The sequence below is a fragment of the Lentinula edodes genome, assembly GCF_021015755.1.
Source record: "Lentinula edodes strain Le(Bin) 0899 ss11 chromosome Unknown C8R40scaffold_1, whole genome shotgun sequence".
In the NCBI taxonomy this organism is placed as follows: Eukaryota; Fungi; Basidiomycota; class Agaricomycetes; order Agaricales; family Omphalotaceae; genus Lentinula; species Lentinula edodes.
The window spans coordinates 875,290-888,178 of record NW_025764307.1 but is presented as its reverse complement, the minus strand read 5'-3'; the positions used below and the strand labels follow the sequence as shown (position 1 = coordinate 888,178).

The 12,889-nt window shown below is 45.8% G+C and overlaps 5 protein-coding genes across 5 annotated transcripts; 3 read left to right on the top strand and 2 right to left on the bottom strand.

Moving 5' to 3' along the window:
* The first annotated feature begins 3 nt into the window (after positions 1-3).
* C8R40DRAFT_23757 (uncharacterized protein) lies at positions 4-1,259 on the top strand. The gene is made up of 4 exons (XM_046234439.1): positions 4-331; positions 512-657; positions 802-835; positions 1,090-1,259. The coding sequence occupies exons 1-3, from the start codon at positions 120-122 to the stop codon at positions 804-806; spliced, it is 363 nt and encodes a 120-aa protein (XP_046092278.1). The 5' UTR covers positions 4-119; the 3' UTR covers positions 807-835; positions 1,090-1,259.
* Positions 1,260-1,414: 155 nt separating this feature from the next.
* Positions 1,415-2,516, top strand: C8R40DRAFT_23510 (uncharacterized protein). Its single transcript, XM_046234430.1, has 3 exons — positions 1,415-1,703; positions 1,764-2,420; positions 2,458-2,516. The coding sequence occupies exons 1-2, from the start codon at positions 1,517-1,519 to the stop codon at positions 2,390-2,392; spliced, it is 816 nt and encodes a 271-aa protein (XP_046092277.1). The 5' UTR covers positions 1,415-1,516; the 3' UTR covers positions 2,393-2,420; positions 2,458-2,516.
* Positions 2,517-3,325: 809 nt separating this feature from the next.
* On the top strand, positions 3,326-5,039 carry C8R40DRAFT_1076894 (uncharacterized protein). Its single transcript, XM_046226954.1, has 2 exons — positions 3,326-3,447; positions 3,503-5,039. The coding sequence occupies exon 2, from the start codon at positions 3,747-3,749 to the stop codon at positions 4,833-4,835; it is 1,089 nt and encodes a 362-aa protein (XP_046092276.1). The 5' UTR covers positions 3,326-3,447; positions 3,503-3,746; the 3' UTR covers positions 4,836-5,039.
* C8R40DRAFT_1076890 (ATP-dependent RNA helicase) lies at positions 5,040-10,118 on the bottom strand. Its single transcript, XM_046226953.1, has 22 exons — positions 9,948-10,118; positions 9,783-9,900; positions 9,432-9,731; positions 9,282-9,371; positions 9,076-9,213; positions 8,876-9,021; positions 8,577-8,814; positions 8,417-8,523; positions 8,242-8,370; positions 7,789-8,180; positions 7,639-7,736; positions 7,521-7,586; positions 7,298-7,471; positions 7,060-7,248; positions 6,821-7,006; positions 6,633-6,768; positions 6,451-6,581; positions 6,174-6,401; positions 5,939-6,118; positions 5,602-5,889; positions 5,381-5,549; positions 5,040-5,323 (listed from the first exon to the last, which is right to left on the bottom strand). Exons 1-22 carry the CDS (start codon positions 10,106-10,108, stop codon positions 5,295-5,297), a joined length of 3,693 nt encoding a protein of 1,230 aa, XP_046092275.1. The 5' UTR covers positions 10,109-10,118; the 3' UTR covers positions 5,040-5,294.
* On the bottom strand, positions 10,119-11,925 carry C8R40DRAFT_1076885 (uncharacterized protein). The gene is made up of 7 exons (XM_046226952.1): positions 11,442-11,925; positions 11,264-11,390; positions 11,140-11,211; positions 11,069-11,089; positions 10,936-11,020; positions 10,526-10,879; positions 10,119-10,469 (listed from the first exon to the last, which is right to left on the bottom strand). Exons 1-7 carry the CDS (start codon positions 11,764-11,766, stop codon positions 10,311-10,313), a joined length of 1,143 nt encoding a protein of 380 aa, XP_046092274.1. The 5' UTR covers positions 11,767-11,925; the 3' UTR covers positions 10,119-10,310.
* Positions 11,926-12,889: the final 964 nt, after the last annotated feature.

Below are 12,889 nucleotides of genomic sequence, written 5' to 3'. Positions count from 1 at the left end.
TCATCAAGCGCGTCGCGTCTCACGTTCTAACCACCATCATCTCAGCTTTCCTGACGAAATTCCATTCCAAAGTGTTTTCGGTACAAAGGATCTATTGACAGGAACACTCTCGGCCATTCATGGTAAAATTTCGAGGTGTTCTACATAGTTCTTGGACGGTTAATCTCTGCCGTGCCCAACAAACACCCCACTGCCAGTGTATGACTCCTCAAAAATCGAACATAATACGTTTCAAGCACTGTCGCAAAATCCAGACTTGGACTTATATCCAGAACGGCTCCATCGATTATTTCTGTCCCGTGGTCCGTATTAGTAGGTTTCTGGGTCCTAGGTAAGTCAATTATCGACTCCCGGGGCCTCATGCCACCAACGTGTCGTATCAACTATGGTATGCTCTTTTTGTCTTCTCATGGTTCCTGCTAATCATTCACCCCACTGCATGCATCGATCTTACCCCGTTTATTCGATCCGAGTAAAAGCCATGAATCTGGGGGTCTAAGAATCGATAGAGGAGTAATCCCATACGCGATATAGTCCAGACAACGAATTGGGGGAAAGGGCAACCTGCCTACAAAATTTCAATCATCCGGTTTCGCGCCTCGTTGCAATTCTTGACATATCTTCCTGGCTCCTTTATGTCGATGTTTAACTCAGCCTGTGAGTTTCTTAGTTTCCTTCCGCCGGTGCGCACGGGTTTGCAAGTTGTATACCGTCGTATGCATGCCTGACCTGAGCCGAGAAAACTCAAACAGAGCTGCTGCAGAGGCGATTCCTGGGCGATTCTACTGGTGTCCATTTCAGGCTAAACTCCTTCAAGACTGATGTACTTGTTGATGTAAGTACTTGATATCCGCCACTGCTGTGATGCTTTGATGTGCGATGCCATGACGACTCGCGACTACGTGCGTAACTACTTCGTTCAAGTTTCAACCATACAACACGAACCAGTACTAAAGACATACGGAATCTTATGTCCTGGATTAAGCATTGAATTTGAGAACATTACCTCTCATTAACTACCCTCGTTCTCATTTGTCAAAGTAAACTGAGATGATTTTCCTCAGGATTGTCTGCCTTGATATTATGTAGGCACGATTTCATCACTCGACAACGTTGAGGCCTGAGCCTGAGGTTTACTGCGGGGATATAGGAATCAGTCAGACTTAGGAGCCGAGCGCTGATGTTTCTCACGGGTGCCATGCCATATTGGCCATAATAGCGTACAAATACACCTCTGTCTTTGACTTGTAATATCTTTCACAAAATCCATTCGCTTTCTCTGGACCGCTGCTGTTATAACTCTACATATCATCTTTTTTAAATCTTTTCGTCACCAGAGCGCTGCGCCAGAGCTGTGCTTTCTTCCCCATTGGCAAATTCACTCGCCCTCATCATCTCCCCCCGGACATTGACATTCTACTCTCTTTGTAGAACCACTCCGCTTGTCCATTCGTCCACTCGAATTATCCCCTAAATCCCCTATAAATATCACCTCCATTCGACTTCTTATCCACAAATGGCTTCACTCACAGGGCTTTCAGCTTCCGTCACGCGTATCCTCTATCTGACCGGATTCCCGAAGGAACTAAAGACCAAGGACATACAGTCTGCATTCTCAGAATGGGAGAATGTTAATGGTGGTTTTAAGATCAAATGGAAGGACGACACTTCTTTATTGATCGTCTTCCAGGATGCGTCTACTGGTGAGTACCAGTCAGAACAGAATATCTCATACCGAATCCTGACATTGCCCGTTGCTTCAGCTAAACGTGCATATCTGCATACCCTGGCTTTTCCTCCCGCTATCCTGACATCTGCAGCCGGTGTTCCAGCCTCTATCAGGCCATATGACGGCGAAGATGCCCAGTCTGTCATTCAGACCGTAAATTCTCGCGGTCAACATCCCAATCCAACTCGTCACAACAGTCGCTCCGCTTCCATCTCTGTCTTTCCAGCTGCCCGCTCAGTGTCAGGGCCCATGCCGACTAACGGTTTCCGTCATAACGGTACTGGTAGCATCGCCCAGCATGTCGTTATCCCGGAATATCAAACCAACGGCCGTGAGCCGTCCCCAACATTACCCAACATACCTTCTCACCCTACACTCAATTCTTTGATCAGTTCTTCTTTGGGCGAAGCTGTGTCCAACCCCAGTCCTCCGTCGGATCCCGCTATTTTGGCTACTAGTCTCAGCTCGGATTTCAGCTCATTGGTGGGCGGACCAAGGATTGGAGACCCCGGAAAGAGGATGCTCGGCGCTGCGTTGGGCGTGAGACATCCCTCTTTAGGGCCTCGAGCAATCAATGGCAGCGGCTCTCCAACACCTGGTGGTGTTGATCAAGCCATGAACGCTGTGCAGCGGGCCATGGGTGGATTGGTAGTTGCTGAATAATCCACTCAAAGCTATCTTTCTCTTTGTTGTAAGTTTTTTTTCAGTCAAATTAAACAGCTGTGAAGGAGATGGAATACGATAGTGATGTGTTGGTACAGTTATCATACGGCCTCGTTTCCCTCTCCCTTTGTTCTCACTTTTCATTTCATCATTTTCTACTGTCGACAGAAAAAACGTAACGTTCTTTTGCGTTTCAGCTAGCCGTTCGCTGTTATCCTCTCTTCCTTGCCGTATATATATTTCCTTCATCGACGTTAACCCATAATGTACACTCACCAATCCAATCCATCTTCCTCATTATCCGGTCACGATGTATTTTATGCTGTGAATCCCGGTAGACATGGTCAGAACTGCACGGTGGTGCATATATTGTGGGGTAAATATAATATGAAGATGCTGTATCGGCGTGCGGTGTCTGAGCGTGCAGCTGCGTGCAACCATACGTAGACATGCATGTATATCTAAGTACAGCAACTATGTAAAGTTTCGAAAGAAGTGCTTGTATGTCGGCTCATCACTTCACAATCGCGGTGATCTTCTCAGCAACTTTTTCGACTTGATTCTCCGTCGAACCACCAGGCATTCCACAATAAACAAATCCAAGAGGAAAGACAAGCAAAAAAAACAAATACCTCAACATTTTGGTCGCCTCAGAGGCATGCAGAGCCTTCGATTGATTGGAAAGGTATCATTTCAGGGTATCCTCCGGGTATCTTAAACTACTTAGTGTTTGCGGCAAGTTTGTGGACCTAATTAGAACAACAAGATCGTGTGGTGCTTCTGATATCGGTTCCTAGGATTTCCATAATAGGTTGCTCACAGTGGACTTAGAACTCCGGATCTCTTAGGATCCCCTCCAGTGCTGAATGCTGGACGGCGTCTGACGGCGTTATACGACCGTTGTAAATCATTACTGTAAGCAGTGTATCATTTCTCTGGTTCAACATCGTCTAAATGATTGGCCTGATATGTGTAGGTGACGAATGATCCATGAAGATCACCATCTCTGAAATTTCTCTCATTCGATAGAAGGGAACATCGTTGCGGCGCTTGGACTCCATGACAAAACTATGAGATATTTTATCGTGATCGAAGTATATACATACATACAGGTTATTCTATTGATCTTCTTTCGCGTCCATGCATATTAACAACGTGTCATTCTCGGTTTCCATTGTTCTTTCCCTGGTTCAGCAATATCGCTTCGACCTCTGTGGCTCCGAGGGTGAAAACGAGGTTGCCGTTGTCAATGGTCCACGAGCATTTAGCTAAAAAGGCGTCTCCCTGATCTACAGCTAGTTGCCACTTTTCCATCCGCCCCCATCATCACTTGCTCCTCTGCTTTTCTTTCACCATGCCCTGCTGTGATTTCGCCTGTGGCAACGACGCTCATACGTATCATTTCCCCCCAACCCAATACCAGCGCACGTCTCTAGACATGCATACTCTACACTACTCCTACGCAGGGGATGGAGATACCATGGCTGAATCGAGTTATGGTGCAGAGGATTGCAGCTGGTCCGGGTCGGGCTCGGAAGGTGGTGAGTACGTTTACTCCAACAACGGGCAACCCACGGACGAGAGTATGACCGGCGATTACCGCCAACCATACAACGAATACGTTTATTCTCACCACTACCCAAATTCCGGCATGTCTACTACCCAAAGCTCTTTTCTTCCAGTAGCTTCCACCAGTTACTCTCCAATTACGCCACAGTTCGAAGCACAATCCGTCACGTCTTCGACCATCTCGTCGTCTTTTATGCACGCGACTGGACAACCCCCTTCCTATGATAGCCCTTCTTTGTCCTATTCTTGCGCGGAGGAAGTAAAATCCAACATAATGTTCGCGGATACTTCATGCGATGATATGATCCCAGACGATGCAGAAACGTATCACGATGTTAATGACTCTCCCGGTGGCGTATGGATGCCCGAGATGAATCAGAACTTCGTACAGTCAAATCCGTTTCCAGAAAATTATGACGCAGCAGCCGCCTCGAGACCCGAGGAATCTGGATTTTGGACCAAGGAAATGCAGTATCCTCATATGCAACAGACACCCGACGAACCGCTTCTTCAGCAGTGGTTCATATCCTCCAACCCTCAGGACCCGAGTGCTTATTATCATTCTTACCCTGCCGGGATCGATTGCTTGTATCCAACGCATTTGTCCGCTGACACAAGTAATACTCCCTCAGATTTTACATCTTCCGGGTCACCGCTATCCCCTTTGGAGTTCGAAACATGCCATTCCGACGTATCTTCGACGATTTCTCCTGATACCCACTTAGCTCCACTTCCTGCTTTTACATCCTCTTCGGTGCTACCTGCACGAAATTTGCTTCCCATCATCCATGCACCACGTCCAACGCGTACGATAGACTCAACCTACTTCGAACGGTTAATTGCTGCTTCTGAGATTTCGAACGACTGGCATTGAATTTTCCGCTTCTTTGCAATCGATTTTTTAAATGTTCCGTTTCATGATGCTTGCTCTCATCATGCGACAACCCTGTCACCTTGCTTCGGAATGCCACAACTAAGTATTAACTTCATGACTTGCTAGAACTACCTTGATGGCTATCACAGTTACATATGAGGCATTGTAAATATCACCTGCATAGTAGTATGTACATAATCATTATACTTTCAACTAATTATTCATGCTCTGCACGGTCCCGGTGGAGTGGCTCTCGCCCGAAGTATGTGGAAAGTGGAGTGCTGTGTATAGAGGTAGAGATAGAGATAGAGGTAAAGGTAGAGATAGAGATAGAGGCTAAGGTATCTCCCCATAACACAGGCTTACCGCCTAAAAAATCCAGAAGTGGAAGGATAAATCGCACCCTTGCACAGGTGGTTTAGGCAAGATATATCCCGCTTTGACTCCGTGATGCCATCACTAGAAGTACAGACTTGCAGCGAAAACGACTGTTTCCGAAAAAGAAAAATGAGAGAAAAGACGATCAAGCAAGAGAAATTTCCTACTATCTCGTTTTATCTTGATCTGCGACTCCTCCATTTTCTTGAATAGATCGGCATCTCCGATAACTCGTGCTGCATCTCTCACCTCTCTGCATGTTTCATCCAACCGAGTGATCACTCTGACAATAGTTCCTTCTGCGACATCTGTGAGTGCTGTGATTTGCTCGAATGGCTAGAAAATTTTGTACAATTGATGGTGTTGCGAGATGTATGAAGACACTAACCATGCCTTTGGCCCATTCATAGACAACTTCTATCAGGCCAAACTTGAGTTTTGTTTGGAAATCCTCTGAAGCTACTTTGAACGAGTCTTGAATGCGCCCAACGCGATCGCTTATAGCCAAGATAGCATCTCTGCCCTGTTCCAATCTAGGTGGTATGACAGGTTCTACGTCGGTCTTTTCCTGGAACACAAAACACGAAAGTAAAGCGACGACTTCTTCCGGTTCGTAACCCGCGAGTGTGTTTTCAAGTATGAGTTCTGTTAATACAAGTTCGTTGGCGCTGTTAATCTGTTTAAAATTAGTACATACAAAATTTTCCAAAAAATATCAAACATACCTCGCAGGCAACGCGACCCTTCAAAAGAACAGTTGAATTCTCATCGATAAACTTTAATTCTTGGAGAACCCCAACTCGCTGCTCATAGTCTGGAATAAGCTCAAGATTTTGATCGGATATGGCCTCTTTAAGCATGTTTATCCTTGCGCGCAAACCTTTTTCGGTATGTATGATGGAATACTAGAATCGTATCGTTGAAGATTCTGTGAAGTTCATACGGGATCAATGAACGCACATGGTCTTCAAAATCGTTGCAGAGCAGACAACCCTTGTTTTCCTGCTGTGTCAGCAGGCTGTTGCGAAATTGTAAAACCTCTTGAAACTCCATCATGCGCATTCGATTCCAATCGATTTCGGGAATGGTACCAATATTACACCATTCCTCGGCAATGCCTTTTAAAACGGATATCACCTCGCGCATACGAGAAATGAGATGTCGGTCTGCAATCGCCCCTACATCAACCTATATTCTGTAGTCAGCACAAACGCCAAAAATTGAAAGCTCTTCTGACTTTGATAGTTCGGTCGGTGACCAGCGAGATGCTTGACAAAGGGACTGTCGTTAGTTGGTAGGTCGGGTTTCCAACTGTGAGAGAATGAGGCGTGGGCGGCCATCGAGGTGTCATTGCTACATTGTCAACGTCTGTAGACCTTGAGTTAAATTATGACTGATGAGTGAGTGATCAAAACTTACCTCGCTTGCCCTTTTTCAGGTCTTCGTCAACCAATGCTAATATAAAATACGTTTTGAGCTTCTCTTTAGTATTGAGTTCTGTAACTTGGGCGGGAGCCAATTTCAACAGAACAGCGATATTGTTATGTTGAAAATGCTGAATGCGTTATCAGAACTTCACCGGGAGAATAGGTGTTTAGTACACGCACTCCATCACGCAAAATAACCACCCGACCAGCATCAAGATATTTATTTCCCCGGGAATGTCGGGTAGCCAAGCTAAGGAGCCTCTGATTGAGATATAAAATCTGTGCTGAGTTGTCATAATAGTCTTCAATATCAGGAGTGCAAAGATCACAATGCAATTTTGGCAGCGTAAGTAGGGCTTTTTCCCCCTATCAACGTCAAATGAGCTTTCCCGTCCGCTGCCGTCGAGTCCGAAATTCACCTCAAAGACCTTCTTTTGTTGATCAGGTAGAAGTTGTTGGGATGCGTTTTCAGAAAAACTGCGCTTTATCATCTCCTCCACTTTGAGCGCCTCAACTCGCAACAGATTAAGGATCATATTGTAAGTGAGTCTGAATTGCGATGACAGTTTCCCTGGAGTTCCTAGGATCATGGTATTTAGTGTCGTTTGCTGAAGAGTAGTCTCAGTAAGGTAAATGAAAAATTTCACTTGACTGTACCTCCGGTATATTATCATTGGCAACGATAATCACTGTGCCAGTCGAATCAAGCCCTCGCCGTCCAGCACGGCCCGCCATTTGAGTGTATTCGCCTGGAAGGATATCTCGGAAACTCCGCCCATCGTGCTTCCGTATGCCAGAAAACACGACACATCGTGCCGGCATGTTAACGCCCTGTATTGAGTGAGCATATGGCGATGTTTCCTAAAAAAGATTGACATACCATGGCAAACGTCTCTGTAGCAAATAAAATTTTGACAAGACCGCGAGCGAACAATATTTCGACCAACTGACACAGAGTTAGAGCGAAGCGAAACGTCAACACATCGGCACTGCCCAACCTCTTTAATAATAGGCAATAGGCCTCCATGATGTACGCCGATTCCCCGACTAAGTAAGTCGCGCATTCGTGCCAATTGCGGTAGTTTTTTATCACTTCCTGCACTAATTTGTCAATGAAATCAATTTTTTTTTTGAGAAGAACAAGTTGCCTTTTAGGCGAGAAAGCGCCTTTTCAATCGCTACATGCACTTCGCTCTTCTCGACGGACGTGCATAAATCCTGATTCGTCAGTGTTGACGCATTTTCCTCACATCGTTTTTTAGAGAACGTGAAAACCACTACTGGTAAGAGACTTTTCTTCTTCAATAGTGTCAACAAATGCACGTAGAGATTTTTATCGATCCCGGTGTGGATTGTGCGAGTAGAGGACGGTCCAGAGCCACCTCTTCCACGGACAGGTGGTGCAGGAACCCGACTACCGCGTTGTTGGCCTCTCATAGGTGCGGTCCCTCTCGCTCCCACACGCTGAACCGCAGGCAGGCCGGCGGCTTCCCGTTCCTTGTCTTGTTTCCGCCGCAAAGCTTCTCCTGCATCCTTGTACCTGATATGTGGACAATCTTGAATCAGTATAGAGCTGGGAAATGTGTGAGAAGAAGATGTACCCGCTTCCGAGAAACTTTCTTTGTGCATCTACTATCTTGTATATTTCACGACCGGCATAGAGATAGTGTTCTAAGGGAACTGGGCGTTGTGCGGTCGATATGACATAGATATTTTTCTTCTTAGTTCGCCTATGGCGCGTGAGCGGTTGAAAGAATGGGTGTGTCATTTACTTACCCGACCCATTCGGCAAATTCTTTAGTATTTGGGACAGTCGCTGATAATAGGATGATATTGACGTGGTCAGGTAGCATGATGATTACTTCTTCCCAAACCACACCTCTCTAAGGTAGCAGTCATCAGTTCCTCCTGAGCGAAGAATATGAGAGTTACAGACCTCAGCGTCGTTAACATAATGAACTTCGTCAAAGATCACGAATTCCACGTCCCTAATCAAATCAGCGCCTTTGTACAACATGCTTCGGAGAATTTCCGTAGTCATGATCAAGCAGCTGGCTTCCGGGTTAATTTGAACATCTCCAGTTAAGATTCCAACTGAAGCCGAAGAGAAGGTCTGCTTGAAATCGCGGAATTTTTGGTTTGAGAGGGCTTTAATGGGAGACGTGTAGATTGCTCTGAGAAAGAAAGATCTGGATCAGAGAGAACGAAGGATGTAATAGAACGGAGCATTGATACCGAGTCATATGTTTTTCTGCGAGTGCAATTGCATACTCAGCGACAACCGTCTTTCCGGCGGAGGTATGGGCAGCCACAAACACAGAATTTCCCATCTCCAAATGATAAACAGCATGTTTCTGGAACACATCGAGCTCAAAGGGATACTAGAGTAAAGAGATCAGCGATGAAAAATATTATATCTGGAACTTAGTCCGCACTTTGTGAGCCATGTCAGGTACAAGCTCATGAAAGTTCGAAAAAGGTGTTCGGACATCGATTACATGGGCCCAATCGCGTTTTTGAACCTTCGAACGTTTTGAAGGTCTCAATGACTTGGTCAGATTCAGATTTGACCGCTACAAAGAGGACGAAAAATTGCCAGATGCTCAATAAGTATTATCGTGGATCTGCGAATTCGACTCACTGATGTTGGAAGTAGATCGTCTATTTCGGTGGTTTCAAGAGCTGGAAGCGTAAGCTGAGGTTCCTCGTCAAGAGTATCTATAGAGAGAAGCTTGACCAAGCGGATTCGTAGTAAGTGAACAGGAGAAAGATAAGATAGTAGTGGGGTTACCATCTCGTTCTGCCCATCACTCTGTAAACTGGTTCCGTGTAAGCCGTCTAGAGCAAGGAGATCGTCGTCGGGATCATCACCCGGAAGACGCAAACCTCTGGTAAAGCCTGGTGGGATTTTCCGTAGTCCTTTCTGGCCGTCCTCCAGCTCCAAGGAGATGGCGGGATCGGATAGGACATCTAATCCACCTGGCCAAAAAGGAACATAACCAGATTTTCCCCGAACGAAGTTTTTGCTTGGTCCTGGCGCACGATCTAGAGATGTCGAGGTAAGGCCATTTGAGATATTCGCCTGTGGTGTCTAGGAGGAAAGTTGAATGGAGAATGTTGAAGTTGCGATAAGCGACTGCACCTCAGCATAGCCAGTAACACGTCCTTCGAGCCCACTACGAACAAAAGAAAGAGTTGTTGGGGCAGGCGAAGGAGTTAATGGTAGAAGTGAAGGGATAGAGACGGCACGCTCCCAGTGTCTGTTCTCATCATAAGAAAAACCTCATCGCTCAAATGCGAATCGTACATTTGGTATTTGGCCAGCGAATGAGGGGCAAGTTTCACGCGCGGTAGTAACAACTTTTCTTCAATCTCCTGAAATACTCTTTCTCTTGAGGGAAGATGGCTAAGTCCAAGCTGTTCTAGCAGCAGCTTTACATCGGGATTTGGGTTGATGTATTCGTCCATAGAGTAACGTAGGACGGATTATCGGCCCGTAAGACGATAGTCAATTATGAAAGAAATTATTACAAACTGTAAGTAGAGCAATACTACGATGAATACAAACAAATCAAGAGATTTTGGGAATTACTGGATACCACTGCATTATTTGGGGCAATTCGTAGATTAGAGGTGTTTGATATATAAAAAGGAAACCACAATGAGCCACTCAGTTTCCTTTCTTGCGAGCATGGACACACTGTAGCCGAATGTAATGACGAGCCCTGCCAGAATGTAGTTCTTTTACAGCGTTGGCTTCGAGTTCATTTACGAGGTCTTCGGGCACCCCGCTACCGAGCAGTAAAGGCCGACCAGACTTCAAAAAGGCCTGACAAAAATTAAGAATCGAGTGGAACTTATGAAATAGCATACGTATTGACGTACCAGGATGTCGTCGCGCAAAGTAACACCTATTCGCATCATGAACTCCGAATCGGTTCTCCAACCACAGGTAGGCACCCAGTACTCTTCATAGGCGACATTCTCAAACGCATGATGATTCGCTACCCAAGAGTGAATATAAGTAGCAGCATCAACATTTCCGCCTCTGTCACGGGCGGCAAGATTGGCAAAAGCTAGCCAACGAGGCCACCAAGGCTCCGCAATCTTGGAGGTTTCCAGCTCAATGACTTGGTGATTCTCGTCGTACACATGAAAATCGAACTCCATGAGATCTATGAGACCTCCGGGACGAAGGATCATGCTAATTTGGTTAATCAGTCCTTCGTAATCCCTAACCTGAAAGTAGAGTAGTCGCGTCAATGTCCAACACAAAGCAAATGTCCCGAACGCACTCCAGAAGATATCAACCTTGCGTGTACAACATTGAAGTCGCCATAAAAATGTTCCAAACCGAGGTTAATATCATCGACTTCGCTTCTAAAAAGACATGAGTGACCCGGTCAAAAAATAGACTGGAATTGCTACCTAAGATTAGGTGGCATATATCTAAGATGAAAATTAGCAATGCCTCGTCCTGACGTTGGCATTGAACATACATTGATTGCATTGGGACTAGGTCAACAGCGACGGCAGAACAATGGGCAAAGTCGCGGGCAACGTCCATTATCCTGAGGTTATTGAACATTGGATAAATTGTGGCTGTAGGCCAAATGAACTAACCAGCTTCCACTCCCACAACCAAGATCGAGCACGGCTTTGGTCTCACCGGGAACATCATCCGCCATGACTTCTTCCATGCAAGGGGGATATTTTCCCATTATTTCCATGAATAACAAATGTTGAGCATCTGAACGTGAATGATGAATGAATATCAGTCAGAACGCGCCAAATGACGCACCGAGACGCTCTAACTCCTCATCGTCGGCAGGAAGACGATAGACCTCGGAGTAGTTGTTAAGACCTCGCCCATATTCGTGCTTGAAAGCTTGAGCGCGCATTGAGCTGGTAATTGACCAGACAGAAGGCGCAGGAGATGCTGAACGCGCCGAGGGTACATAGGAGGTCCTTGGAGTTGAAGGACTGGGCGGAGAGCTAAAGACACTTGATGAAGACAGTGAACATGCATCACTGTCTTCTGTGTCGCTGGGGAAATCCATGGAAGGGTCCCAGTCAAAAGGGGGATCGTACAGGCGAGAATTTGAGGGCGCTAGATGTGTAACCATAGATGGAGGATTATAAGAGAACTCGAAGGAGTTTCAGCTCTTCTACTTATACATCCTCAAGGCTCGCGGTAGGGTTACCCGGTCAAATCGTGTGAGAAGAAGAAGTCACGGCGGAAGGAGGTGTAGTCGCCCGACACAAATGAGCGGAAACGTGGCATTGTTAGCTTTTTGCTAAAGGGGAAAACCTATCTCAGATCTGGCAGCAACTTTCGTCGGTCCTCTTTTTGCTTACTCCCCTTCTTCCATCTTCCACCCTATTCTAACCCTTCTTTTCTTCTTCCTTCAATCGGAAAGCCACTGGGTTTTAAACCGCTTTGGTAAACCTCATGTGGTCTGTCCATTGTGTACAAGCTTGCAAAACGGAAATCCGGAGTTGATTCGGAGGCCTGATTTATTCATATAGATTATTTGTTATTTCTGAACATTTGACGCCATCAAGGCTTCGGTTACTTGTCTAAAATGTCCTGTGATCGTACTGTAAGTTAACTTACAACCTTTCAGGTCGCAAAGTTCCAAGGTGGTGCGCGTATACACCTAGGGCCTGCACTAGATTCAAAGCCTTCTAGAGATATCCACAAATAAAAGCAGATACTGCACTATCAATGTATGTCAATTCTTTGTTGCCGTCTTGCTTACTTACCGCGCATAGGTAATCTGGAATCGGTAAAAGTCGAAAGTGCTAGCGTGAGTCTAAGCGTTACACCTGCGTTACACTATAACTGTTCAATCGTGCGGGCTCGATTCTTTGCTCATATTTGAAGGCTGCAAAATGCAAAAGAAGGTAGAGCTCTCCTCCTCCTCCTACGACCGCCGGTATTAAATAGGCGCGTCCGTCACTCTTACAGTTTTGAACACCCCGCACATTGTTGGCTTTCTTCTCTCAAAGTTTATGCACTTAAATTTCTTCAGTATGGCGTTGGGGAAGGCCATGCGCCACTGCACTAAATCTGTGCAGAACACGACCGCGAGTTTCTTATTAATTCCTTGCTCCTGAGAAGCTACTTATCAAGTCAGGTAATCTTCCTTCGGGGGTGAATTCCTCAATCCGTTAATCAACCCTCAAACCGCGTTGCAAGAATCTGTACCTTCTGTAGTCCACAGACTACATACATGTGCCCCTTCG

Bases quoted from the DNA above. Each gene is read 5' to 3' on its own strand.
- C8R40DRAFT_23757 (XM_046234439.1), top strand. From the start codon at position 120: ATGGTAAAATTTCGAGGTGTTCTACATAGTTCTTGGACGGTTAATCTC. The intron at 332-511 runs GTAAGTCAATTA...GAATCGATAGAG, and splicing joins AGTAGGTTTCTGGGTCCTAG to GAGTAATCCCATACGCGATA.
- C8R40DRAFT_1076894 (XM_046226954.1), top strand. From the start codon at position 3,747: ATGCCCTGCTGTGATTTCGCCTGTGGCAACGACGCTCATACGTATCAT.
- C8R40DRAFT_1076890 (XM_046226953.1), bottom strand. From the start codon at position 10,108: ATGGACGAATACATCAACCCAAATCCCGATGTAAAGCTGCTGCTAGAA. The intron at 8,181-8,241 runs GTACATCTTCTT...TCCACATATCAG, and splicing joins AGAAAGTTTCTCGGAAGCGG to GTACAAGGATGCAGGAGAAG. The intron at 5,890-5,938 runs GTATGTTTGATA...AATTTTAAACAG, and splicing joins AGGGTCGCGTTGCCTGCGAG to ATTAACAGCGCCAACGAACT.
- C8R40DRAFT_1076885 (XM_046226952.1), bottom strand. From the start codon at position 11,766: ATGGTTACACATCTAGCGCCCTCAAATTCTCGCCTGTACGATCCCCCT. The intron at 11,021-11,068 runs GTAGCAATTCCA...ATGTCTTTTTAG, and splicing joins TATATGCCACCTAATCTTAG to AAGCGAAGTCGATGATATTA. The intron at 10,880-10,935 runs GTGCGTTCGGGA...CTCTACTTTCAG, and splicing joins CAAGGTTGATATCTTCTGGA to GTTAGGGATTACGAAGGACT.
- C8R40DRAFT_23510 (XM_046234430.1), top strand. From the start codon at position 1,517: ATGGCTTCACTCACAGGGCTTTCAGCTTCCGTCACGCGTATCCTCTAT. The intron at 1,704-1,763 runs GTGAGTACCAGT...CCGTTGCTTCAG, and splicing joins CTTCCAGGATGCGTCTACTG to CTAAACGTGCATATCTGCAT.